Source organism: Scyliorhinus canicula, chromosome 16 (genome assembly GCF_902713615.1).
Source record: "Scyliorhinus canicula chromosome 16, sScyCan1.1, whole genome shotgun sequence".
NCBI classification, from domain to species: Eukaryota; Metazoa; Chordata; class Chondrichthyes; order Carcharhiniformes; family Scyliorhinidae; genus Scyliorhinus; species Scyliorhinus canicula.
This window is the reverse complement of record NC_052161.1, coordinates 36,573,687-36,599,657: the sequence shown is the minus strand read 5'-3', so window position 1 is coordinate 36,599,657 and position 25,971 is coordinate 36,573,687. Positions and strand designations below refer to the sequence as shown.

At 46.5% G+C, this 25,971-nt stretch overlaps 1 protein-coding gene across 2 annotated transcripts in view; it reads left to right on the top strand.

Moving 5' to 3' along the window:
- Positions 1–25,971, top strand: part of LOC119979496 (carbohydrate sulfotransferase 15-like) — a 77,496-nt gene that overhangs the window by 24,937 nt on the left and 26,588 nt on the right. The window contains exons 3-4 of one of the 2 annotated variants that reach the window (XM_038821795.1): positions 8,700–9,039; positions 18,744–18,830. In XM_038821795.1, coding sequence (XP_038677723.1) covers positions 8,700–9,039; positions 18,744–18,830 — 427 coding nt within the window. The remainder of the gene's footprint in view (positions 1–8,699; positions 9,040–18,743; positions 18,831–25,971) is intronic. The other variant, XM_038821796.1, reaches the window with a different exon arrangement.

Genomic DNA, 25,971 nt, shown 5'->3' with positions numbered 1-25,971 from the left:
GGAAATCCCTTTGGCCTATAATCCTGCTTCTTTCATTAATTCAGTACTACCTTCCATTTTGTGGTCACAAGATCATATATTTAATCATGACACTGTCAAATGATACATCCATGATTCATAATTTACTTGCCCAGTGATGAACAAAGTTTCAGAAATGCCATCAGTCATAACGTCGGTGCTCTTCAATCTTGGCTATTGTTTGGTAAAACATCCCAGCCCAACAGCACAGAATACTATTTAATGGAGTATTTTATCAATGTCCATACTTACTGCTGTAACCTTCAGTGATGATTGTGCAATGGATTCAAAAACCATTCTTTTGGTTTACATATGCTGTGTCTTGAGATTTGAAAAATTAAACATGCCATAAACTCAAAAGGTGAAAAGTGCATCTTAGTTTTCACATCAATCATTGAGAATCTATCTGTCAAAATATAAAGCTTTTAGTGATTGCCAAGAGACAGCACAACGCTCCAGGTTCCATAGATGGATTCATATACTTCATAAGGGTCTAAAAAGGAATAGTATTTTTTTTAAAGATAGAGGGTGAGATCTACCGGCCACGCTGAGCCCGAAAAACAGCGCAGCACGGCGGTAGATTCCAGGAGATGCTTTACCGGATCTACCCGGCTCGCCATGCCTTGCGAGACCTTTTAAAAAAAAAATATTTTATTACAAACATGTATCAAAGCAGGTTACAGCGAATAAATACCCCATACTTCCTAACATCAACTATACAGTCTGTACAGATTTTTCCTCTTTTTCACCCATCCCCCAATCCCGGGACTAACGTCCCCTCAAACATGGTCACAAGCATCCCCCACCTTTCCTCAAACCCCCATGAAGGGCCCCTTAACTCATACTTTGGGCGTGATTCTCCGACCCCACGCTGGGTGGGAGAATCGCAGGAGTGCCGGGCAAATCACGCCACGCCGCCCTGGCACCCGCACGCGATTCTCCCACCGCCCCCCCCCCCCCCCAAAACGGTGTGTCGCGTTTTGCAACAGGCCGCTCGGAGAATCACCGCTCCGGTCGAGCGGCGATTCTCCAGCCCAAATGGGCCGAGCGGCCTGCCTAATACGACCGTTTCACGCCGGCGCCAACCACACATGGTCGCTGTCGGCGTGAACAGCGTGCGACCGCTGCGTGTGGGGCCTGTGGGGGGCGGAGGGAGAATCGAGCACCAGGGGGGTGGTCAGGAGGGGTCTGGCCCATCATCGGGCCGGCGTCTCTGAAAGACGCACTCTTTTCCCTGCGCCGCCCCGCAAGATCACTCCGACTTGTCTTGCGGGGCAGCGGAGGGGAAGACGGCAACCGCGCATGCGCGGGTGACGTCATTTAAGCACCGTCGGACGCGTCATTCAGGCGGCACCACTTTGACGAAAGCGTCAAGGCCCGGTGCCCGAGATTGACGCGCCACCACTCCTAGCCCCCTGGGGGTGGGAGAATAGGGGGCGAGGAGCGGCCTCCGACACCGGAGTGAAACACTCCGGATTTCACTCCGGTATCGGCACTTTGTCTCCCTTTGGGAGAATTGCGGCCTTTATCTTCTCTAATTGCAGTAAGTTGGACAGGTCACCCAAACAAGTTGCTACTCCCGGTGGCGATACCAGTCAGCCACGCCAGCAAAATTTGCCGACATTCAATCAGAGAGGGGAAGGCCTTCCTCCTCTCCATGAGCTCCAGCTTCTCTGAAACTCCAAATATTGCCACCAAAGGGTCAGGGTCCACCTCCTGCTCCACTATCCTGGCTAAGAGCGCGAACACTCCCACCCAGAATCTTCCCAATTTTTTGCAACCCCAAAACATGTGCGCATGATTTGCTGGCCCCTGCCCACACCTCTCACACTCATCTGCTACTCCCTGAAAGAACCCACTCATTCTCGCCCGAATCATGCACCCTGTGCAGCACCTTAAGCTGCATTAGGCTCATCCTTGCACAAGAGGATGTCACGTTTACCCTACGCAGTGCCTCACTCCATTCTCCCCAATCAATCTCCCCTCCCAACTCCTCTTCCCATTTCTCCTTGATCTTCACTACCCGCTCACCTCCCTGCTTCCCCGATTCATCCCTCCCCTTCCACATCCGGGAGCAGCAGTCGCTCCAGAAGGGTGTAACCCGGCAATCTAGGGAACCCCCTCTACACTTTTTGAGCAAAGTCCCTCTTGCAGATACCTGAACTCACTCTCCTCGGCAGCTCTACCCTCTCCCTTAGATCCTCCAGACTGGCGAACCCGCCCTCCAAATACAGAGCCCTCACCTTGGCCAGCCCCACTTCCCTCCACCTCCTGTATACACTATCCATCCCCCCTGGCCCAAACCCAGATTCTAGCACAGAGGCGTTGGCACCGACATCCCTTCCACCCTAAAATGCCTCCTCAACTAATTCCATATCTTCACTGTGGACTGCACCACCAGGGTCCCTGAATACCTACTCAGAGTCATTGGCAATGCTGCCGTCACCATAGCCCTCAAACTGGACCCCTTACAAGATTCCTCCTCCATCCTAACCCACTCCACCCCTTCTCCTTCCCACCACCGCCGCATCTTGTCCACATTTGCCACCCAATAATAATGAAGCAGGTTCAGCAACGCTAAACCCCCCTGCTGCCTCTGCCTCTCTAGCAGGGTCCTCCCCACCCTCGGCACCTTGCCCACCCATATAATGTCAGAAATGATCATGTTCACTTTCCAAAAAAAGGCCTTTGGTATAAAGATCGGAAGAGCTTCCGATGCTCTCCAAAGGATCCGAAACATACAGCAAGAGCACATCGGCATAGAGCAATACCCGATGCTCCCTCAGTCCCTTATAGTCCCCCACCACTCTGCCGACCCCCTGAGAGCCATAACCAATGGCTCTATGGCCAGCGCAAGCAGCAGCGGTGACAGCGAGCACCCCTGCCTCGTACCCCTGTGTAAATCAAAGCTTTGTGAGCTCATATCGTTCGTCCTCACCCTCGCCCATGGTGCCACACACAGCAACTGTACCCATGCCGCAAATCTCGGCCCAAACCCAAACCTTCCCAAAACCTCGAACAGGCAGCAGGGTAGCATGGTGGTTAGCATAAATGCTTCACAGCTCCTGGGTCCCAGGTTCGATTCCCGGCTGGGTCACTGTCTGTGTGGAGTCTGCACGTCCTCCCCCTGTGTGCGTGGGTTTCCTCCGGGTGCTCCGGTTTCCTCCCACAGTCCAAAGATGTGCGGGTGAGGTGGATTGGCCATGCTAAATTGCCCGTAGTGTCCTAATAAAAGTAAGGTTAAGGGGGGGTGGGGTTGTTCGGTTACGGGTATAAGGTGGATTCGTGGGTTTGAGTAGGGTGATCATGGCTCGGCACAACATTGAGGGCCGAAGGGCCTGTTCTGTGCTGTACTGTTCTATGTTCTAATTACCGCCACTCCACCTGATCAAATGCCTTCCCCGCGTTCATGGACCCCACCACTTCCGGTATCAGAGCTCCCGACGTATTCATCACCACATTCAACAGCCGTCTTATATTACCTGCGAGCTGCCTGCCCTTCACGAAGCCTGTTTGATCTTCTACCCCTGGGGACACACTCCTCCAGCCTCACGCCAACACTTAGCCAATACTTTCACATCCGTGTTCAATAATGATATGGGCCTTTATGACTCTCATTCCACCGGGTCCTTCCACTTTTTTTGTAGTGATCTCTGTATGTGCATGTACACAAGGGGTTAATGTGTAATCAGCAGCATCACATGATCACTAGAGGGCCGGACCAACAGGGGTATGAAAAGCAACCACATTGTGTCTCCCTCAGTCTCTCACTCTCTCGGGTGCACTGTGACCAGGGCAATATCAGAATAGTTCAAATGGCTAGTGGAGTTACGTATAGTTATTGTAGATAGATCTTGTTAACCTGATCACTAGTATCAAAGTTAAAGTAAAAAACCCATGCACCTGTTATAGTTGCTCAATAGACCTTTGTTGTTACTGGACAAGTTCGAGTCTTCTTCATCGAGATTCAGAAGACCTCACCATCAACCATGGATTGAGTAGCACGAGTTACCTATCACACAGGTAACAAGACATGGTACCAGGCGAGTGGCTTTAACAGAACTAGTTAGATAAGGTTAGACAACAAGAGAAGAAAATTCAGGCCGGAAAATTTGACTGTGGAAGACTTGGCAGCAAAATGAGTCCTTGGCGACGACCTGATTCGATTGAAATCGTTGGAGTTCCGTGGCAGCTGGAAACAACCGGTAATCTAAGTTTTAACTAGAAAATGTTTAAACAGATGTTCCAAATATGTATTGTAGCTAATGAGTTAACCACGGTCTCTGATGCAATGAAAATAGCCCTATTACTCACAGCAGGAGGGCAAAAAGCCAGAAAAATCTACAATTGCTTTAATTACTTAGAAGGTGAAGACGACACCAAATTCGAATTAACACTCAAAAAATTTGATGAACACTGTAACTGGTGAGATGCTGAAAAAATTTAACTCCTATCATAAATGCCACAGAAACGGAGGGCCCATCATTGATTTTATTACAAATCTCAAGTCAATACCACAAGGCTGTGATTATGCTGATTTCAAGATGCTATAATTCTGGATCAATTAATTTCTGGATTATCTGATAAAAATTTGAGGAAAGAATTTTCACAAAAAATATACTTAACATTGGAAATCGCTATACAAACATGCCTTGCTTATGAACAGAAACAAAATCACTACTTTGAGTCTTTACAAAGACAGAATCGTTATCTAGAAAACAAAATCCATCAAAATGGCTCGAAAACTTACCACGAGGCGAAGGCAGAGTCTCACTCGATGCCACGGCACTTTTTGATTGGCAGCCATCTTGAGCGAGAGCGTTCCGGCCAGTACGTGCATGTGCACTTCTCAAAAACAAAAAAAACGGCAAAATACACTTGCGCGCATGTGCGAGAAGTCGCACATGCGCAGATGCGAAAAGAGCACACTGTAAAGGAAAGTCGGCTTGCGCATGCGCACCCGATTCCTATGGTTTACGTCATGAGCATCATGACGCCAAAAGACTCGGACCACGCCCACTTAAAAAGGAAATGCCCGAAAATTGCAAATAAGAATTTTAAAGCTACAAAACAGAATCATTTTTCCTCAAATGACAGAATGAAGCCCGAGCCTCCACCCACAGTTAAAGATTACCTCTGCAGCACCCTGGAACAAGCAGTTTGCAACACCCGAAGAGGAGAGCACAATGACAAATCCGAAACAAAAAGAGATGATTTGTTCATTGAAGACTACTGCTCAGACATGGATAAGTTATTCGGAATTGATGATCATTGCATCAGCAACACTGTTGAAAAGCTCAACACGACTCTACTAATGGTAGATGAATCCAAAACCATGATGCCATGGCAGATCGTCGATACATTGGATGACAGCAATACCCAAGAAGCAAGCGACGCCACGCAGAGAGCACAAATTGACTCCACAGAGGGAGTAATACAAACCTCCACAGCGAGCTCTTTAACAGACTCCAGAATGGACGCAATTAAAGACTCCGGAGCGACAACCGTGCACGAAGACTATGAAGGTCTATCCGCCTTATGTGAGAAACCAGCAGCAGACTATGAAAGTCTGCCCAGCTCATGTAACCAGCAAGAAGACATTGAATGTCTACCCACTGTATGTAAAAACAGTGACAAAGTGTTCATACTCGACATACAGAGTGTGCAGGATCACAGCGAGACTGATAGATCTCAGCTCGTCTGTACAGAAACACAGAGTAGGACTACCTTGGGTCCAGTGAGACCACGTTAATTGAAATCTTGAAGATTTTGAATCCAGAAGAGCTCCTCAGTGCGGAAAAGAGGACCAAGTGTGGCCTCGACCACGCCATCTCCGCTGAGGCCCCCAATCTACCTGGATGGCCGTTTGTTTGAGAGCGTGATGTTTCGCGGCGCTCTGAGTGCCTGGATATACCAGGCTAATCACACGCTACGAGACTGTTCCCTTTCGCGTAGGCCACGCCCAAAACTAGTGACCCAGCACATCTTTCAATAATGTCTCAAAACACTTTATATTGAATTAATTATTTTGGGCAATTACTGCTGTCAGGTTGGTATTTACACAGCAAGGTCCCATAAATGTCATTGAGACAAATGAGTAGTTAATCTGTGGAGTTTTTTAATGTGTAGTATTGCTTGTTGGAGGAACTTTGGCCAGGACACCTGAGTACATTTGTTGCTCTTCAACTAGTTACTGGCAATTCTTAATGCTAAACTAAAATCAAAACAAACAACTTGAGTTACTCCAATTTTTGGTGAAATTTTGGGATTGTTGATAAGACTGCTGCCCCTGATTGAGCCACATTGGGATATAAATTGGCCCTTAGCCAGCACCAACTAGTTGGTAGCGTTAATTGATGCCAACAATAGAAATAAGAATCAAGAGATGTAAATAGGTTACTGATTTGTTATCACCTATTTTTTACTTTGACCTAAAACTAACCCTAAGTTTTTACAGCTACATAACCTTCAGTCTGCAGAGAGTAGAATTTTGAGTTCTGATTAAGTTCAGCCGGGTCAACAGTTCTGACTGTTGTAGCTATTGAGGTTGAAAATTAGCGCTATTAGCTAGTTGTGCTGGGCCGCTGGGCATGATGGGTGCCAACAGCTCATTCACATTACTGAAATCAGATCCAAGACCCAATTTTGTGTGAACCTTGAAGGGGCGCGATTCTCCGCTGCCCACGACGGGTCGGAGAATAGCGGGAGGGCCTTCCCGACATTTTTCCCGCCCTCCCGCTATTCTCCCCCCCCCCCCCATGGCCGCCCCACGACACGAATCGCTGCTCGCCGTTTTTTACGGCGAACAGCGATTCTCCCCAGGCCGATGGGCCGAGTTCCCAGGCCTTTACGGCCGTTTTCACGAACGCAATCACACCTGCTCTCACCGTTCGTGAAAACGGCCGCAAAGTGCCGTCCTGGACAACCATGGCACCGATTGGCACGGGCCTGCGATCGGTGGGCACCGATCGCGGGCAGCGGGTCCGATACCCGTGAACTATTTGTTCCTCCGCCGCCCCGCAGGATCAGTCTGCGGGGCGGCTGAGGGGCATGACGGCCCGCGCATGCGCGGGTTTGACGCATCTGCGTGATGACGTCATCCGCACATGCACGGGTTGGAGCCGTCCAACCCGCGCATGCGCGGCTGATGTCATCGTGCGCGTCAGCCGCCGTGACGCTTGGCGTGCGGACTTAGCAACAGTCGCTAAGCCCGCGATGCCGTGCTTCACGGGGCCGCGCTGCTAGCCCCGCCCGGGGGGGAGAATCGGGTCCCGGGAGGGGGCGCGGAGGCTGCCGTGAAACACGGCCAGTTTCACGGCAGCCTTTACGACTCGCCGCATCTGCGGAGAATCGCGCCTAAGTGTTTGGATATGTGCTGAGTGTGCATCATTTTTTATGTGACTGAAGACAGATAGATCATGGCCAATTTTCATTCCAATGTGGCTAGTTCAGCAATATTCTTGTTGGCATATATATTTGTGGAAGGTTTGTTTTAGAAATTCTCAAACATTGTAGGGAGTTAAATTGTATTGACTCAAGAAAAAGCCAGTTCCTTCATTCCCTTCACTTTAATCAAGGTTTCAGGATTATTTTTTTGATGCATGATGCTCTGCTTCTTCATGTTTCGCAAAATCAGTGTCTGTGATGTTAAACTCGACAAGAACCTTTTGAAAGTGGAAGGTAAGAACAATGGCCCAGATCTTCTGGTCTCTGGATTATTGGAGACTGGATGTACAACTCAACATGGATTGGGACCCTACAGACGTCCAATGTGCTGACTTTGTGGGAATTGCTCAGGAAGTTTGAACTTCCAATGGGCAAATTGCCCTGCTCCATGGGTCCTTCCAAAGGACGATTTGAACTTACTTAACTGGATAGTTACCCAGGAAATGTTAGACAGAAAAATCCTTGTCCAACTCCTGGGTAACTACAGAACTGACCCCCCTGAAAACCCCATCAACCTCCTGACCTGACAGCCTCTCCTGACCCCTCCAACCTGACTGCCCCATCAGACCCGACTACTCCTTCTGACCCAACTACTCCCACCACCTGACCTGACTATCTCCCATCTGCCTTGCTGACCCAACCCCACTACACCGTGATGCAACTACCCACTCACCCACCTGTCACCCTGTCACCTCACCTACCTAACCACCCTACCAATCACATATTCACTCAACCATTCAAACTGGGCATTTAAAGTTACCCTACAGCAGCCAGTGCCATAGAAAAGAGGCAGGTCTTCTGTACTGACTATCTATATTGCTCTCTGTGTGGATTCCTGTACAGAGGGTTCTTCTGTACTGTGGATTGGAAGCTTAGCTTTTTTAAGCATATTCAGGTAAATGGATAGTTCACTGTCTGACCAGCATCAGATGCAACAGTTCCAACTCTGATTGAAAGACTTGGACCAATATTAAATTCTTTATCCTAATTTACATGCGTGGCTGCAAAGGTCACGCTGAACAAAATTTGGGGCAGCTTTGAAGATTGTTTTTGCTTACAACTGTTTTACAAGGTTTCACCATGGTATTGTGTGCCACATGGCACTAAATTACTTGACCCACCATTCTGTGAATAACATTTTGGAATTAAGCGTCTAACAGTGTGGGGTCAGGATGGTTTTAGAATGAAAAATGGGCATTGACTTCCTTAACTATTTTGTTATGCTTACATTACAGATATTTTCTGTCATCCCACGAAACTTTCTTCAAAACGTGAAGAACCATTGTTGGTATACAAGATACACAGGGACTGCATCCACGGACCCTTATAAGAAAAATGCCTATTTTTTACACACAAAGCATTTTCAGACTATATTTGATTACTTGAAAAAGGTCATTTGGAAACACTTGCAACACCATGGGGACAAACATTATCGCCTTCGCTGTCTTCCTTATTTCTACATTATAGGGCAGCCCAAGTGTGGGACTACAGATCTGTATAACAGACTTAGACTTCATCCAGAAGTGAGTTTTTCCATAGTCAAAGAACCTCACTGGTGGACAAGGAAAAGGTTTGGTAAGTGACGTGTTTTGTTGCTTACTCCCATTGTAGAGGTAGTGAAAAACAATATTAATTTCCAATTTTAAGAGTATGGGGGTGATTTTCCAGCCCCTTTACATCCCAACGCGAATCCCGTTATGGCTGGATACTCTCGCAAATGGGCAGAAACGGGATTTACACTGGGGAGATCACAGACTGAGATCCCAGCTACCCCCCCACCTGAAAATGAAAAAATGAAAATCGCTTATTGTCACGAGTAGGCTTCAATGAAGTTACTGTGAAAAGCCCCTAGTCGCCACATTCCGGCGCCTGTCCGGGGAGGCTGGCACGGGACGTAACCTCGCGCCCGTGACATAATTAGGCTCATGCCCAGTGAGGATGTGAACCTGATTACCATGGATTTAAATTCATTTAAACACTCAAAATCGGCTTCACGCCAAATCTTCCGGGAACATCATGTGCTCTCACCTGCCAGCATGACGTGACACCGCCGTTACACACTACTGTTTTCCAACAACGGAGACAGGACGTGATGACCATGCGAGGAGCTTGGAGGCCATTGTGGCACTGGGTGGTCAGGGACATGGCATAGCAGTGCTCTGGCACTGCCCCCTGGCACCCTTGCAGTGCCAATCTGGCAGTGCTGTGGCATTTCCAGGTGATGGGTCTGAAGGGGCCTATAGGGAGACCCATTGGGAGGGACCCAATTCTGGCGATTAATAATGTGGTGGTGGGGTGGTAGTGGGGTGGGGCGGGGGGGGGGGGGGGGGGGGGGGGGGGGGGGGGTTGATGCTGACAATCAATGATAAGGAGGGTCCCGATGTCCATTGGAGGGGGGCGTGGGAATGTGCTCTTTAATTTACATTTAAGATCAGGGCACCCTTTAATAATGGCATCCATTCTGTGGAGCCGGGCTTGTCGGCATTGCTAGGCCCTGCCCCTCACAATGATAGCACAAAACACCCCCACCTTCTAAAACTGACAAAGTGCGTGAAGATCTTGCTGAAAAACCAGCCCACCTGATACTTGCCATTTTTTGGGGAAAATCTGCCCTATATGTCGAAAAGTAATTTTTCAACGGTCAAATATACCAAAGGCACTGGCAGATTACTTGCAGTGTTCCGGAATTGTCCATACGAGGAATTGGATCTTAGCATAAATAAATGCTAAATTGTGCTTTTTGGTAGGAAACTCAATCCTCACTTACATCTTCAAAAATGAAAAGAGCTAAAAAAAATGGAAGAGTAAAGGGGTCCAAGAATACAGGTGAATAGATTATGAAAAGTTATGTCACGGGCAAAGCAATAGAAAATACCAACAAAGCATTGTAATTTATTTCTACGGGTAATAGAATTCAAAAGTAGTAATGTCAAACTTGTATAGGACTCTCGTCTGGTTGCACTCAGGGTATTGTGTAGAGTTCTGGCCTCCAAACTATGAAAAGATCATAGAAGTACTGGGAAAAATGCAAAAAAGATCACAAGGAAGGATGGTGGTGGAACTGAAAGATATAGCTGTTATGAAAAATTGAACAGGTCAGGGCTCTTTTCTTTGGATGAAGGGATAGATTAGAGGTGACGTCAGGGGTCTTAAGTTATGAATGGGTGAACAGTCCTGTGCTTCATTTAAAAAACCATTGTCAATCATCACCTGAATAATTCAGTTTTAAATGACTGAAATTCGCTTTTACAAAAGCTTCTTGAACTATCTTCTCGTGACGGAGAAGTATATTTAGTCAGGTCCTTCATAAGTTGAAACACAAATCGCATTTAAAAGCTTATAGAACGTGGTGTTGTGTCAATGGGCCCAAAAGAACGGGCTTAATTTTTGGAGGCTCACTGCAGGCCCGTAAATTAATGCGGTTAGCGCATACGCCCAGCGGTGATAACCTTGCGGATGGGGGCGAAGATTGCTTCAAGCCCAATGTCTTTAAAGCAAGCACAAATGATTACAGAAACTCAAATTGTACTGAATGCAATTTATGTTTAAATACTGCACTCGTCTGTATTGATTTTGTTTTTGAATTGTGCCAAGAAAACAAGTGCAATGAAGCAGAAATTCCAGGTCCTTTATGGTCCCTAGTTTTGGTTTTTCCCATGAGCATAAATTCTCTCTTTTTTGATAAACTTTGATAAACTACTGCTTTAGTCAAACCTCACCATGTCATCACTTACAAATCATACAATCATAGACTTTACAGTGCTGAAGGAGGCCATTCGGCCCAACGGTCTGCACCGGCCCTGGAAAAGAGCACCCTATTTAAGCCTTCATCCTATTCCAGTAACCCAGTAATCTAACCTTTTTTCGACACTAAGGACAATTTAGCATGGCCAATCCACCTAACCTGCACATCTTTGGACTGTGGGAGGAAACCGGAGCACCTGGAGGAAACCCATGCAGGCACGGAGAGAACGTGCAGACTCCATACAGACTGTGACCCAAGCCGGGAATCGACCCTGGAGCTGTGAAGCAACAGTACTAACCACTGTGCTACCGTGCCACTCCTGTACAGCAGAATTTATTTTACAGCCATCTCACAATAAGTAAATTAATTAGTGCGCATTGAAGGAAACAAATACAATCTGAGCCATGTAGCTGCAGGATGACAAGGGTTGAGTCCTGAATATTGAAGGGTATATGACATTCAAGATGAATAGGGAGTTAGGTGAAGGTAGAGGGGTAGCACTGTAGATCAGGAATGGGATTGGTGCAACAGTTAGAGATGACCTTGGTCCAAGAGATCAGGATGTAGAATCGTTTTGGGTGGAGATGAGAAATAGTGGGGGACAGAAGTCACTAGTTGAGGTGGTCTACAGGTTCCCTAACAGTAACCACCACAGAGGGCAAAGTGTACAAGAATAAATATTAGGAGCTTGTGATGAAGGGGCAGCAATAATCATGGGTGACTTTAATGTACATATAAACTGGAAAAATTGGATTGCCGGAGTCGTCCGGATGAAGAGTTCATAGAATTATTTTGAGATAGTTTCTTCAAGCACCACATTCTGAAATCAACCAGAGAACATGTTATATTAGACTTAATAATAATGGCGAGAATTCTCCGGCTTTTTCCATCGGCAGCACACTCCTGCCTACTGGTTTCCTGGCGCAGTGGGGTGGCTTCAATGGAGATCCCATTGACAAATGGTGGGAGTAGAAAATGGCTTGCCGCCAAGAAACACGTGGCTGGGGGACTGGAGAATCCCACCCATTGTGACACGAATAATTAATTACCTCAGAGTGAAGACACCCCTGGGAAGCATACAATATGATTGAATTTTACATCCCGTTTGAAAGGGAGAAGAGTGGGTCTAAGACTAGTATTATAAATTTAAATAAGGACAACAGTGTGGGCACAAGAGCCGAGCTGGCTGAACTGAACTGGGATACTCGGCTAGGGGATAGCTGACTAGAGAAGCAACTGCAGATATTTAGGGAAATATTTCAGAATACTCAGAAAAGGAATATTCCGATTATAAAGAAAAATTATCAAGGGAGGTCCACCATCCGTGGTTTACTAAAGAAATTAAGGAAAACATCAAGCTTCAGAAAAAGAATATAACTGCATAAATATCAGTGGCAGGTCAGGTGATTGGTGAGAATATAAAGAATGGCAGATAATGACTAAAAGGTTAAATAAATTAGAGTATGAGCAGAATTTAGCTAAAAATTTATAAACAGATAGCAAGGCCGGAATTCTCTGACCAATGGGATTCTTTGTTCCTGCTGGTAGTGCACACCCGCCCACTGTTTTCCCAGCACACGGGTGGCTTCAATGGGAAATCCCATTGACAAGCAGTGGGAATAGAGAATCCCGTCGTCAGTGAAAGGCATGCCGTTGAGAAACACGCGGCTGGGGCACCAGAGAATCCCGCCAAAAGTGTTTTGTGCAGGTACTTTAAAGGAAAAGATTAAGGGTGGAATTCTCTCAAAAATTTTTGAAGTGTTGTCCAAGTCGGAAAACCGGGGACATTCCCGTTGGGTGATTTGGGGCAAATCAGTTTGGGAGGAATTTAACTAAATGGGAACAAAGTTCCATAGCGAGTGCATTTAGTTACATGTTTCCTGGTGCTCGCAATGCCGAGAAACACAATACTATAAAATGGCACCCAGGTTAGATAGGGGGCCTCAGGGGGGAACCCGCGGTCAAGGCCACAGATAGCTCTGTTTTGTGCACTGAGGAACTCTGTTCGCCGGAACTTTTCAGTGTAGCGAGCGATCAGGGCACAATTTAAAAATGGTCTCCTTGTCTCCTGGCTTCTATTGGCCACGCTGTGCCATGGCTTTTCGGGTGTAGCGTGGCCGTTCGATCGTGCCGTAGTTCTTTTGGAACTCGGGAAGATTTTCACTGAATTCTCCTACACTTTGTTTTTGGAGTGGGGACCTAAAGACACTGGCAAGACCAGTCCTTCCGAGATCAAGGGTGCCCATCTCAAAGTTATTACTAAATGTCCGGGTCACCCCCAGGTCCCACTATCTATTGCCGCTGGCAACAGGGCATCGCACCCGCTCCCTCCCCCAAGTGAGTGATAACCCGCAATGGGATCACCAAAGTCCCACCCCCTTCAGGGACTGCCTCTTGACAGGGGCACTGTCATGGCATTACTAAGTTAGGGTTGCCAGGGGGCAGTTCCAGGACACCTCCCAGCCATTTCCCTGACCACCCGGGCTTCAATAGCCTCCAAAGTCTCCAATTTGGCCAACATAACTGGTAGGCAGGTGGTGGTGGGGGAGGGGGGGGGGATGGTGTCACACAGGCCATTAAAAGCACCTAGGTAGTACCCTGGCCCTCCCCCGGTACCCTGGCACTACCAGCCTGACACCCTGTTAGTATCAACAGCATGGCTCTGTCGGGGTGACAGGGGCACTTCCAAGGTGCCAAGCTTGTAGTGCCACCAGGAAACTAATTTACGTTTGGCCTCAGTGGGGGAAAACTCCCCAAGGCCCAACAATACCATCAAACTACTGGTGAAAAACAGGGTGAATCTTGGCGCTGCAGCCAATTAGAAAAGCCCTGCCAAACATGCGGAAAAGTGGATTTAGAATTATTTCTGCTGAATTGCACCCTGTATTAATGACTTAGGTGAGGGGAGTGAAGGCACGGTAGTTGTATGCAGATGACATAAGTAGGAAAGTATGTTGTGAAGGGGACATAAGAAAATGACAAACGAATATTGACATGTTGAGTGATGGTCAAAATCTTGACGATTGGAATATAATTTTGGAAAATGTGAAGTTGTTGACTTTGGCAGGAAGAATAAAAAAGAGTATCATTTTGGTGGAAGACAGATGCAGATTTCTGAGGCGCAGAAGGATCTAGGTGTTTTTGTCCAAAGTCACAAAAGGTTAGAAGGTGGAGCAAGTAATTAAGAAGGTTGTCCTTTATGCAAGAGAAATTGTACACAATAGTAAGGAAGTTATGCTTCAGCTATACATGGCATTAGTGAGACCACGGACTGGATTCACGGTTTTTGAGGCTGTTGACGCCAGCGGAGGGACTGTGGCATTTTACGACGAAAAAATCGGCATGGAGCCCTCCCCCATCCTGCGACCGGTGAGGGGTTGGAAGCCCCGCCGAGTAAATCTCCCAGCTCCCACGACGTAAACAGCTGGAACCGTGCAGCGGTCACACCGTAAAACATGGCAGCGGACGTGTGCGGATCCGACCTGCCAAATACTACCGCCCTGGCCACCCCCCACGGGTCCCTCAACCCTCACGGAAGCCCCCCCCACCCCGGCCAGCAGCATGGCGCTCGACCGGCTGTGACAGCACTGGACACAGTCCGCAGCCACCATGCTGGGTTCCTCATTGCTGAGACCACAAGTGGACCACGCCGTCGGGAACTCGGCCCATCGACAGCGGTGAATCGTAGAGGCCCCGCAGAATTGAGGGTCAGGCCAGATATATCAACCTGCTGTTATTTTCCAGCATTTTCTCTTTAGTCTCACTCTAATGTGCATATTCCAGAAGAAGTACCTGAGGCTTTGGGATTCATCCCAAATGTCTCAGAGACCTCAGGTGAATGTGGTTCAGCACTGGTCTCCACAAATGGTGATTTTTGGGGTTGCCATTTTCGGGGTGCCAGAGGATCCCGATTTGGCGTAAAACTGGTGTCTACCGTGATTTTGGTGTCGGAGGCTATTCTCCACCCAATCGCATTTTGCAATTTCGGCATCGATTCGGTGAATCCAGACCTACATTTCAAATACTGGGCGCGATGAAACTAATTGAGAACAAAGCCGCAAACTGAGTGAGTATAGCCGTATGTTTGCCAGTGTTCGCAGTGCCGAAAAACACATGGCTATATAACGCGACTCGCGCTGTATAAGGGGTCTCAGCGGGAAACATGTTGGCTGAGGCCGCACATAGCCTGGTTTTGTACCCTGGGGAGCACCGCTCATCATAACTCCCCAGTTTAGTGAGAGATATTTAAAAATGGCATCCCAATCTCCAAGGCCCCAAAGCGACCCCCTGCCAGCCCCAACGCACTATAGGACGTTCCCCGGCCACCCCCTCAATACCCACGCAGGGCACCCCCGGCCTGATCACTTCCACACAAAAAATGCAGCTTGCATGTTTTGCAACCTGGCACTCTGGCAGTACCCTGCCAGCCAGCAATGCCCTCTGGACATCTTGGCAGTGTCAGCCTGGCACCCATCCAGTGCCATCTGGGTTTGAGCCATGCCTAGGTGGCACCAGCAGCACCAGGGCACTAACCTGCCCAAAGGGCATGCAGCTGGGGGCCCCGATCCCCTGCGAAACCCCCATGAGCACCGTTCCATCTACTCCCCATTTGTGGAGACCAGTGCTAAACCACATTCGCCTGAGGTCTCTGAGACACAGGGGATGAATCCCAAAGCCTCAGGTACTTCTGGAATCTGCACATTAGAGTGAGACTAAAGAGAAATGCTGGAAAATCTCAGCAGGTCTGTCAGCATCTGTAGGGAGAGAAAAGAGCTAACGTTTGGAGTCCAGATGACCCTTTGTCAAAGCTATGACAGAGAAAGTGGGAAGTATTTATACTGTGGAGTGAGAATGAAAGATTAGTCATAGCCACAGAAACCCCGGGAAATGGGGTGCTAACAGCCACAGAAACCGTGGGGAAAGCGTGCCAATGGCATACCCCAGAGAGAACAAAAGGTGTGAAAGGTCGAACAGCAGAGAACCTAACATCAGAGGGTAAACTGTGACAGATGTAGATGTGGGGGGAGGGGAAGGGGGAAGTAAAGGGGAGAAAGGGTAAGGAAAGGTGGATAAGCTCGGGGTGGGGGGGGTTAAATATGTATAAAGAAAGATAAGAGAGAAATAAATGGTAAAAGACAGTTAAAATGAAATGGGCTGAAAACAAATGGGATCATCTGAATTTGTTGAATTCGATGTTGAGACCGGAAGGCCTAACCGGAAGATGAGATGTTGTTCCTCCAGTTTGCGTTGATCTTCACTGGAACATTGCAGCAGGCCAAGGACAGACATGTGGGTATGGGAGCAGGGTCTTGTTTTAAAAAAACTTTTATCCAGAGTGAGACTAGGGGAGTGATTCTCCGATATTGGGCCCAAGAGTTTGCGCCGTCGTGAACGCCGTCGCGTTTCACGATGGCGCGAACCGGACCCAGTCACGTACGATTCTGGCCCCCACAGGGGGCCAGCACAGTGCTGGAGTGTTTCACTCCGTTCCAAACTGCGCATGCGCATTTGGGCCACGCCAACCTGCGCATGCGCAGGGGACTTCTTTTGCGCGCCGGCCCCGACCAACATGGGTCGGTGTTCAGGGGCCGGCCGCGCCAGGAATTAGGCTCGGAGGGGAGAGAGGCCGGCCCACTGATCGGTGAGCCCCAATCGTGGACCAGACACCATCGGAACCCCCCCCCCCCCCCCCCCCCCCCCCCCCGGTGAAGGAGCCCCCCACAGGCTGCCTCCCGACCATTCCCGCAGAGCTCCCGCCGGCAGCGACCAGGGTGAACGGCGCCGGCGGGACTCTATCATATCGGAGCTGCCGCTCGGCCCATCCGGGCCGGAGAATCGGCGGCCCCACTGATTCCAGCAATCTGCGGCTGCTGGCGCATCGCCAAACGCGCCGGCATAAATGCCGCCGATTCTCCGCACCTTGGAGAATCGCGCGCCGGTGCCAGGGCGTCGTGGCACGGTTGCGGCGATTCTCCGGCTGGGAGTGGAGCTCGGAGAATCACCCCCAAGCTGTCTTGCTCTAATATGCAGATTTGCCAAAGAGGGCGCCCGCCCCAATGGGCAGGATTTACATCGCAACATCTCGTGCGATCGCATTGGATTTCGCGAGGCATTGTGAGACGGATAGATCCCTGGAGCCGGATAGATCCCACTCCCGGCTTCTATTGGCCATGGTGCACTGAGGCAAACTGTTTTTCCGTTGCAGCGTGGCCGTTGGATTGCTCCCACTTTGTGTAGTTTTGGTCTCCATACTTAAGAAATGATGTAAATGCGTTGGAGTTGGTTGTGAGGAGGATGCCTGGAATGAGGCAAGGTTAGACAAATTCCTCTAAAATCCACTGGAGTTTAGTAGAGTGAGAGGTGACTTGATTGCGGTATATAAGATCCCGAACAGGTGGGTATGTAAAGTGGGTGAATCCATAATTAGGTGACACCGTTTTAAAATCAGGGCTTGCCCTTTTATGACAGAGATGAAGAGAATTATTTTTCTCTCAGAGGTTTGGGGCAGCACGGTAGCACAAGTGGATAGCACTGTGGCTTCACAGCGCCAGGGTCCCAGGTTCGATTCCCCACTGGGTCACTGTCTGTGCGGAGTTTGCACATTCTCTCCGTGTGTGCCTGGGTGTCCTCCGGGTGCTCTGGTTTCCTCCCACATTCCAAAGATGTGCAGGTTAGGTGGATTGGCCATGATAAATTGCCCTTAGTGACCAAAAATGGTTAGGAGGGGTTATTGGGTTACAGGGATAGGGTGGAAGTGAGGGCTTAAATGGGTCGGTGCAGACTTGGTGGGCCGAATGGCCTCCTTCTGCAGTGTAATGTTTGTGTGACTTTGGAACTCTGTGCCTCAGAAGGTTTGGAGGTGGGAGTCATTGAATATTTTTCAGGCAGAGGAAAAGATAGATTCTTGTTATCGAAGATTGTCAGTGTTGATGGTGATGTGTAATTTGAAACAGACACAGGATATTGTGATCCTATTAAATGACGGTGAGGCTTGAGGGGTTGAGTAGCTTACTTCTGCTCATATTTCATACGTTAATATTTATGTTCTGAAAAAATTGTGTTTTAAAACACTGCCCAATTGCATTGGTTCGCAGATTTTGTGTTTTACAACTTACAACTGAGTGTCAACGGCTAGCCATGGAGAGAAAACTCTTCAAACTGGGCGCAATTTGTCGTGGAATCTGCTGAAAGGGGAAACTTTATCCCAAGGTTGAGATTAATAAATCCAATAGGGAAAGAAGTAGAAATGTCCTTACTCAGAGAGCAGTTAAATGTGGAACTCACTTTCGCTGAAAGTGATTGCACATAAGAAAAAAGGGAATAGAAAGATCTGGAAAAGGCTGAGATGAATCGGCTGGAATGGGAGGGGTAAGAAAAGATCAGTTGAGCCCAATGTGCTGTATATCTTATGGAATTTTATGTATCGAACTGCAAAGAAAATTGTTATACATTTTCTACCAGTCACATGATAGAGTATCATTTGTTTGTTTACTTCATAATGGTTTTTGCAATGTTGCAATTATTACTTCAAATGGTCATCTGAAAGTCCACAACTTTCATATGTTGAAGAACATGAGGAAGTACAGTAGCCTCAAAGCAACAATGCGTGGCTCTGCAGCAGGTTAGTTTCTATCTCAGGCACTCTACTATAAAGAGGTACTGAATAATGCTCAGCTCAGAAAGAGGGTTTTCCCCAGACATATTGGGTGTAATTCTCCGTCGGTAGGATTCTCCGTTTTGCCGGCACCCGGGGGGTTCCCGACAGCGTGGGGCTGCCCCATAACGGGAAATCCCATTGACCGGCCGGCGTAACGGAGGTTCCCACCGTTGGGTCGAAATGTGGCATGGCGGGGCGGAGAATCCAGCCCCCTGTACTTGATGGCCAACTCAAAGCAACATTGGCAAGGACCAGGAAGCGGGTTGGCCACAGATTTTTGTTGTCTATTCAAGGGTCTGGGATTGAGGGAGGGAGGGAAGAAAAGAAAAAAAACATATATGTCTATATATCCTCGATAAGCCATTTACAAAGTTCTGCACAATCTGAGCCTTTGGTTATTGCCTTATTCCAACCTATACATTATGCTATATTTGAATCTTAATTATGGGTGTCCAAGCTGTGGGTTGTTCTGCATTATGGTCTCTAATTTGGATAATTTAGTCATCTGCTAGAACCGGTGATGCTCCGCCACTCCTACAATGACCATAACTATTTGAAGCTCCAAACACATGTGGGCAGATTCTCCGTTCAAGTGCTCCCGCCAGCTGAGAAATGGGACTGTGACCCACTGGCACCAGGAGTGTCACAGAGGGGGGATTCTCAGACCTTTGCTATTGCAAAATGCATAGCTACAAGCTACTTACTGGTGTTGAGCTACCATTTTGAGCGAGCACCCTAATCCCAGTGTTCAGATACAATCCCCCCCATCCCCACAACTCAAAGGTTGAATCTCCCACTAACAACGGGAGCATCCCCAACACCTCATCAAGGAAGGCCATCCTTCCCACCCCCTCAACCTCGATAAAACGGGTCACCTCATCCCATCACACACACATGAAGGAGAGCCGACCTGTTCACTCGATCCTTCAGTCCCCATCCCCTGGCATTTCCAACAGTGGATTGGACCATGGCATTGAGTCTGACAGTGATGGCCTGGTGCGTTGGATCCAGTGGGGTCAAGGGGGTTAGCTCATTGCTCATGTGCCTCTCTGCCGCTGCCAGGCTTCAACAATGCTAATGTTTTCAGTGGTTAGAAAATAGGATTTGAAAGCACTTAGCTGCTATTAAGTGACCAGCATCTGTCGATCAGAACAAGAATGTTTATAAACATTGCATGAGGATCTTTGGAGGATACTTCAGATCTATTCAAGCATGAAGGGAAAGATAAATAAACAAGCCTCTGGGCAGTTGTGTTTGAACCAGTAACGTTGTCAATCAAAGTCTAGTTAAAGGTACGGAACTGTGAAATTGAATTAATGCAAAGCATTTCAAAGGATCTCAGTGGATTTCAAAGCTTTTCAAGTGCTGTAAGCTTTCTTGGAAGGTTCTCACACAAAAGCAGCAGTTTTAAAATCATGGGGCTGAGGTAGATGAGAGGAAAGGGAAACTCTTCCTGGTTTAAATCTTCAGTCTGATTTGTTCTCCAGCTGTCAAGCAGAGCAGGTCAGAGTGAGATAGCCACTTGAGAGTTTAAATAGGTCAGTAGAGGATGATGATCTGGGTTGCCTAAGATCACCATGCCAAGAGTAATCTTTAGATTGCTCAGGGTTGGAATGGGCAGTCCAGACATGGCACCCCAGTCCCGTGAGAGTGGGGAATCCCTGGGGTCAACCCCATATCCACAGCCTGAGCACACGTCAACCTCTGGACTCTTGGGGAGCCCCCTCTTCAGCGTGGCAGTGAGCTAACTTCCCTTGACCCCCCCCCTCCCTTGTCAATACTTCAACCAAAGCCCCACCAGTGGAGTTCCTGCTGTGAGGGTCAGGGCATAATGGTGGCGAACGGGGTGTGGGGCGTGGAGATTCTGCTTTTCAGCCCGTTAATCACATTCTAATGAATGCATATCAGCTGTTTGCATGTTCCCACAAACTCGGGGCAGGAAGCCCTCTATGGCCGGCGGGACTGGAGACTGGGAATGGATCAACTGCACGACACTGATCCCGTTTTTGGGCTGACGTGTGATCCTCTGCCCGATCGGAATTACCGATCTTAGCGGAAGGGGACAGAGAATTCTGGCCAGTATTTCAACAGTGAAGGATTTGTTTACAATTTGGATTTTCTGGTTCTCTAAATATTAAAGCTGTAAATAACTGTTTAAAAATTATAATCCTATCATTGTACTGATAACTGTACTGCGGAATGAATCTTCACGTTCATATTTCTTAAGCAACAGAACAAAATACACCTAAATATGGGACTGGGGTTGCTGTTTTTTCTGAACCACCTCGAGGATTTTTGTACAGCTGGAAATGTAAAATGGCTCCATGTCACATTGAGTGTTTTGTCAATTGTAATAGTTGCTAATTTCTAAATTCAGTAAGGGGCACTTTGACCAACAAAGGCAAATATCCATGAACAGAGATGTCTAGGACAGGAACCTGCAGTACTGTGTTATTACATGATCCTAACACAAAGCTATTGAGATTACAGTTCTTTTTTTAATCAATGAAGTTGTTGCATATCCTGGTCAGCTGTAAATATGTTCTCTGGTTCAGTGGTGTTATTACCCCTTCAAGTGGTCTTGACCGTACACAAGAGTTAGGAGGAGCCATGGACTGGCAGTGATTCAGAAGCGGTAAGGAGAGGAGAGGACCTGGGGCAGGACCGAGGAAGGGAGAGCTGGAGGGTTTCCAACATTAACTGAGCAGGTATTTTTGACTGAACAGAGCCCAACGTGGCGCTGGAAGGAAAGTAGAATCTCTTTGAATAGGAGGATAGAAAAATCTAGCTGGAATTGAATGAAGGTCGACAATGCCAGTAAAATGGGAGAGGGGCCAAAGAGAAAATGGTGGAAAATCTCAGCAAAAATAAAAACCAGACTTAACTTTCTCTGAAGTAATCTCAGTCTGTCACAATTACTTAAAGCATGACATTAGCTGACATTAGCTGACATCATGGAGGTACCATTCTACCAAGTGGATCGCCTCTACTGTAAAGGTTGCATTCAAGATGGAGTCAAAATGCAGTACTCTGTCACAGATGTTATTGATTTTGGAAATGATCTCAAAGATTACCGACAGCTTCAAAAAGAACATATTTATTCAAAAACAACCCTAAATGTAAGTCTGTGGCACATGTAAAATGCTTTGAAACTGGAACATTTGCGACGTGAGCACATATTTTAATTTTGACAAAGGGTCATCTGGACTCCAAACGTTGGCTCTTTTCTCTCCCCGCATGCTGCCAGACCTGAGATTTTCCAGCATTTTCTCTTTGGTTTTAGATTCCAGCATCCGCAGTAATTTTCTTTTATTAAATGGGAGAGGGAGATTGGCCGAGAAGGTGAGCCTTTTGCTTGAGTGAAGAAACTAAGGGGGTAGGTTTGCCAAGAAGAGGAATTCAAGTCTGAACTTTGAGATAGGAAGATGGGTTGAAATGCCAAGTTTAACCGAGGAAGAGACGAATGCCCCACTCCCCCCATGTGATGTGACTATGAATGATTTTTGCGACCAGGATGAAGAGAAATTTGAAGGGCTTATAATATTCTAACGACTAAGGGCTCTAAGTGTTTTGAACCATGGGATAGAGAGAGAGAGCTCCTCTGCAAAAGGGGGAAGCTTGGTCTGATTGATTTGTTAAAACATCCAGATGTGTTTATTTTTCCTAATTTTTTGATTGGAAATCTAGCAATTGAGAAATATTTGAAATCAACCAGAAGTTTTAATTTAAACATTTAAATGTCCTAGGGAAGCAAGTCACAAATGTTCCAGCCATATTACAGTGGAGAAAAAGAACCTTTAACAGAATAAATAATTTTTAAATGGCAAGTAGAGTCGTTTACAATAAAATCAAGCAAATGCCACCTTTTTTGAATGAAAATATTGCTGTGACAGTCTTGGTTAGAAAATCCATTAAATAAAGTAACAAATCTAATTTTTTGGGATTTCACGCATCAGAGCTGTCTCGAAAAGATATCTTGTGCCTTTAACATTAGCGACCCCCTTCAATCTTTTTTATTTTTCTCTAAAAGTAAAACAATGTCACTTTATTCCTGCACGTTAAAACATATGCTCATGTGCATTTCCAGTATAAAAGCATTTTTCATGTGCCATAGACTTACATTTAGGGTTGTTTTTGAATGAATATGTTCTTGTTCAAGCTGTTGGTAATCTTTGAGATCATTTCCAAAACCAATGACATCTGTGACGGAGTACTGCATTTTGACTCCATCTTGAATGTAACCTTTACAGTAGAGGCGATCCACGTGGTAGAATTGTACCTCCATGATGTCAGCTAATGTCGTGCTTTAAGTAATTGTGACAGACTGAGATTACTTTAGAGAAAGTTAAGTCTGGTTTTTATTTTTGTAAAGTTTTTTTCCCCCTGGTTCTCCAAACACTTCAAAATCGGATACAATGGCATATTGTACATCGGCAAAACGATTTATTATTCTTGACGTTTTGTGTTTGAGCCAGATTTGGATGTGTGCCCTGATCCCTGAGAGGCTAACAGGCCTTTAATGTTTGGCAGGCAAGTATAGGCACAGCATTGTGTGTTAAAATTACTGACATCAGTCCAATTAGGACATAATCTGGTTATCATGGTTTGATTTCTCTACCGACTGGGACAAATTCAGCAGCGCACTCCAGTTTATCTACACTTACTTGGCTATATTATTTTTGGGTACGTTTGTGTTTCAACTTTCCCTAAATTGATATGATAAAAGCTAAGGGTCTTGCGGTCAAGATTCTCTCAGTTACAGCAGTGTCAGTAACTCCCATATGCAGCCTAAACACCTTAGAGACGTGCACATGTTCTAACATCTAACTAAATGCGAGTGTAACATTGAGATCTAACAACAGTAGTCTCTTGTGATTGGAACTGGTTATTACTATCTTTAGTCCAAGCTCTTTGGTCACCTTTTACAGTGTCCATACGTAATGGTTGGTACAATCAGGCTAAATATAAATTGTTGAACTGTTTCAGAACAACAGAACATACAAAGCAACACGTGTAAAACGTCACCACATTAGCTAACCTCCTTGGTGACGGTTTTCTAAAAGCTGAGAGATAAACCTTTGGGCCTTTAATCGGATTGAGTGTTACAGTCACTTAGACACTTTGTCACCCTGCCAAGAACACGTTTCTGCCCCTTCTTCTCCCTCACCCCCTCATCAGAACAGTAGCTTTACATTTGAAGAGATCTCCATAGTCAACTCCACTCTTTGTTCCATCTTTACCTCCAGCTCGAAAGATAACAAGATTCTGAAAGAATTCTGGGAATGAGCTATAGAAGAGTCATGGAGACAGGTGTGGGTCTTCTTGGATGTTCCTGCTCTAAAAGACTTGAATGCTTTGGGAGTTTTTTGGGTCAGTTTTGTGTCTGGCACTTGTAGAAAGCCATCATTTTTCCAAGGAGTCTTAAGCTGCACTTTTTAACATTTGATCTCAGGATGTGGGAAAAGCTGGCAAGAGTGCATTTATTGCTCATCTCAAGTTACCTGGAGAAGTTGATGGGGCCTTTGTGAACAGTGTTGTCCTTGTGATGAAACTACTCTCACAATGGAGGAAATTCTGAGGCATTGATCCAATGACAGTAAAGAAATGGTGATACATGCCCAGGTCATGCTGGTTCAAGGAGAGCTTTGAGCTGATGGTGTTCTCATTATTTTGCTGCTAGTATCAGTCGCAATCTTTCAGGGGTGGGAAGCATTATTGAAGTAACCTTTAGTGAATACCTACCTCAGCCATGCTGCACCAATGGTGGGGTGGAGCATACTGAGTCCAGTGATGCTGATCAAGTGGATTACTTTGTCCTGGATGGTGACAAGCTATTGTGGCTATACTCATGTGAATGGTGAGTATTCTGAAATATTCCTGACTGAAGCCCTGTAATTGCTTGAGAAATTATGAGAGGTATGGAATTGAGTAACTCATCAGCATATCTAGTGCCCACCAGGGGTCTTGCAGTCACATCATGTGTCTGCTCCAGTTAAATTTTTGATCCGCAGAACCCTCAAGCTATATAAGCCTCTGGTGACAGTTTAGCAACCTGTTCCAGGAACAACTAGGTATGGAAACAGAAGAAACTCTGCTTTAGTGCACTAGTAGGTGCATGAAGAGAATTGGAATAATGATGTGGTATTATCCACTCAGCACTTCAGTAGGTATTAGGAAATACTTTAAAAAAAAAACATATACTAACCATTAAATGTGATGTGCTGGGCTCTAACATGTTGATTAAATGTTTATATGTCCTTTTCCCCCAGTGGTTATCTGATTGTCTACTGCCATTCTTGACAAGGTGTGGTTGGAATACAGAGGTTTCTCTGATCGATTAGCTCTATCTGTAGCTTTTAGTTTTTCTCTTTCTGGAACATTTTTGTGGCTTGACCAATATAGTGTCTTGTTGTAAAATTGATCGGGCACTACTCCTGGTGTGATCTACTGCATTTAATTTGCACTGAGTTTAGTCCTTGGCTTGTTAGTGATGAAGCTTGTGGAAATAGATGTCCAATTTTGGACTGCTTGATTTATCCTCAGTTTGTCACAGTGACAGTGCCACACTGCCTGATGGAAGGTGTACTCGCTGTGAAACTTGGACTGTCTTTTCCAGTATTGTGTAGTGATCATTCCATCAATGCTATTGTGGACAAAAATATGTGAATCAGATAAGTTGGTAAGCATTAGATCAAGTAGATTATTCCCTTGTGATCTTTACCCTTGCAGGCTGAGTTTGACAGCTATTTCTTTCAGAACTTGCCCAGTTTAGTAAGCAGTCCCACCTCTGAGCTTTGCATAGTGGTGAATATTGAAGTCCTCTGTTCATATTACCTGTTGTGTCCTTGTTTCCTGCAGTTCTTTCTCTTACGTGGTGTACAATAATTAAAAGCGCTTATTCAATGATTGATGGGTGTAGCATATGGTAATCAGTAGATTTTTGCTTTGGCTTGAAGTAATAAGACTTCATGTAAACTCTATATTAAGGACTTGCAAGGCCAACTAGACCAGGCTACATAACATTGTTTGCCCACCTCTCATGGGACTCTCTACTGGTAGGACAGAATATACCCAGCGATAGTACAGAGTCCAGGATGTTGCCTTG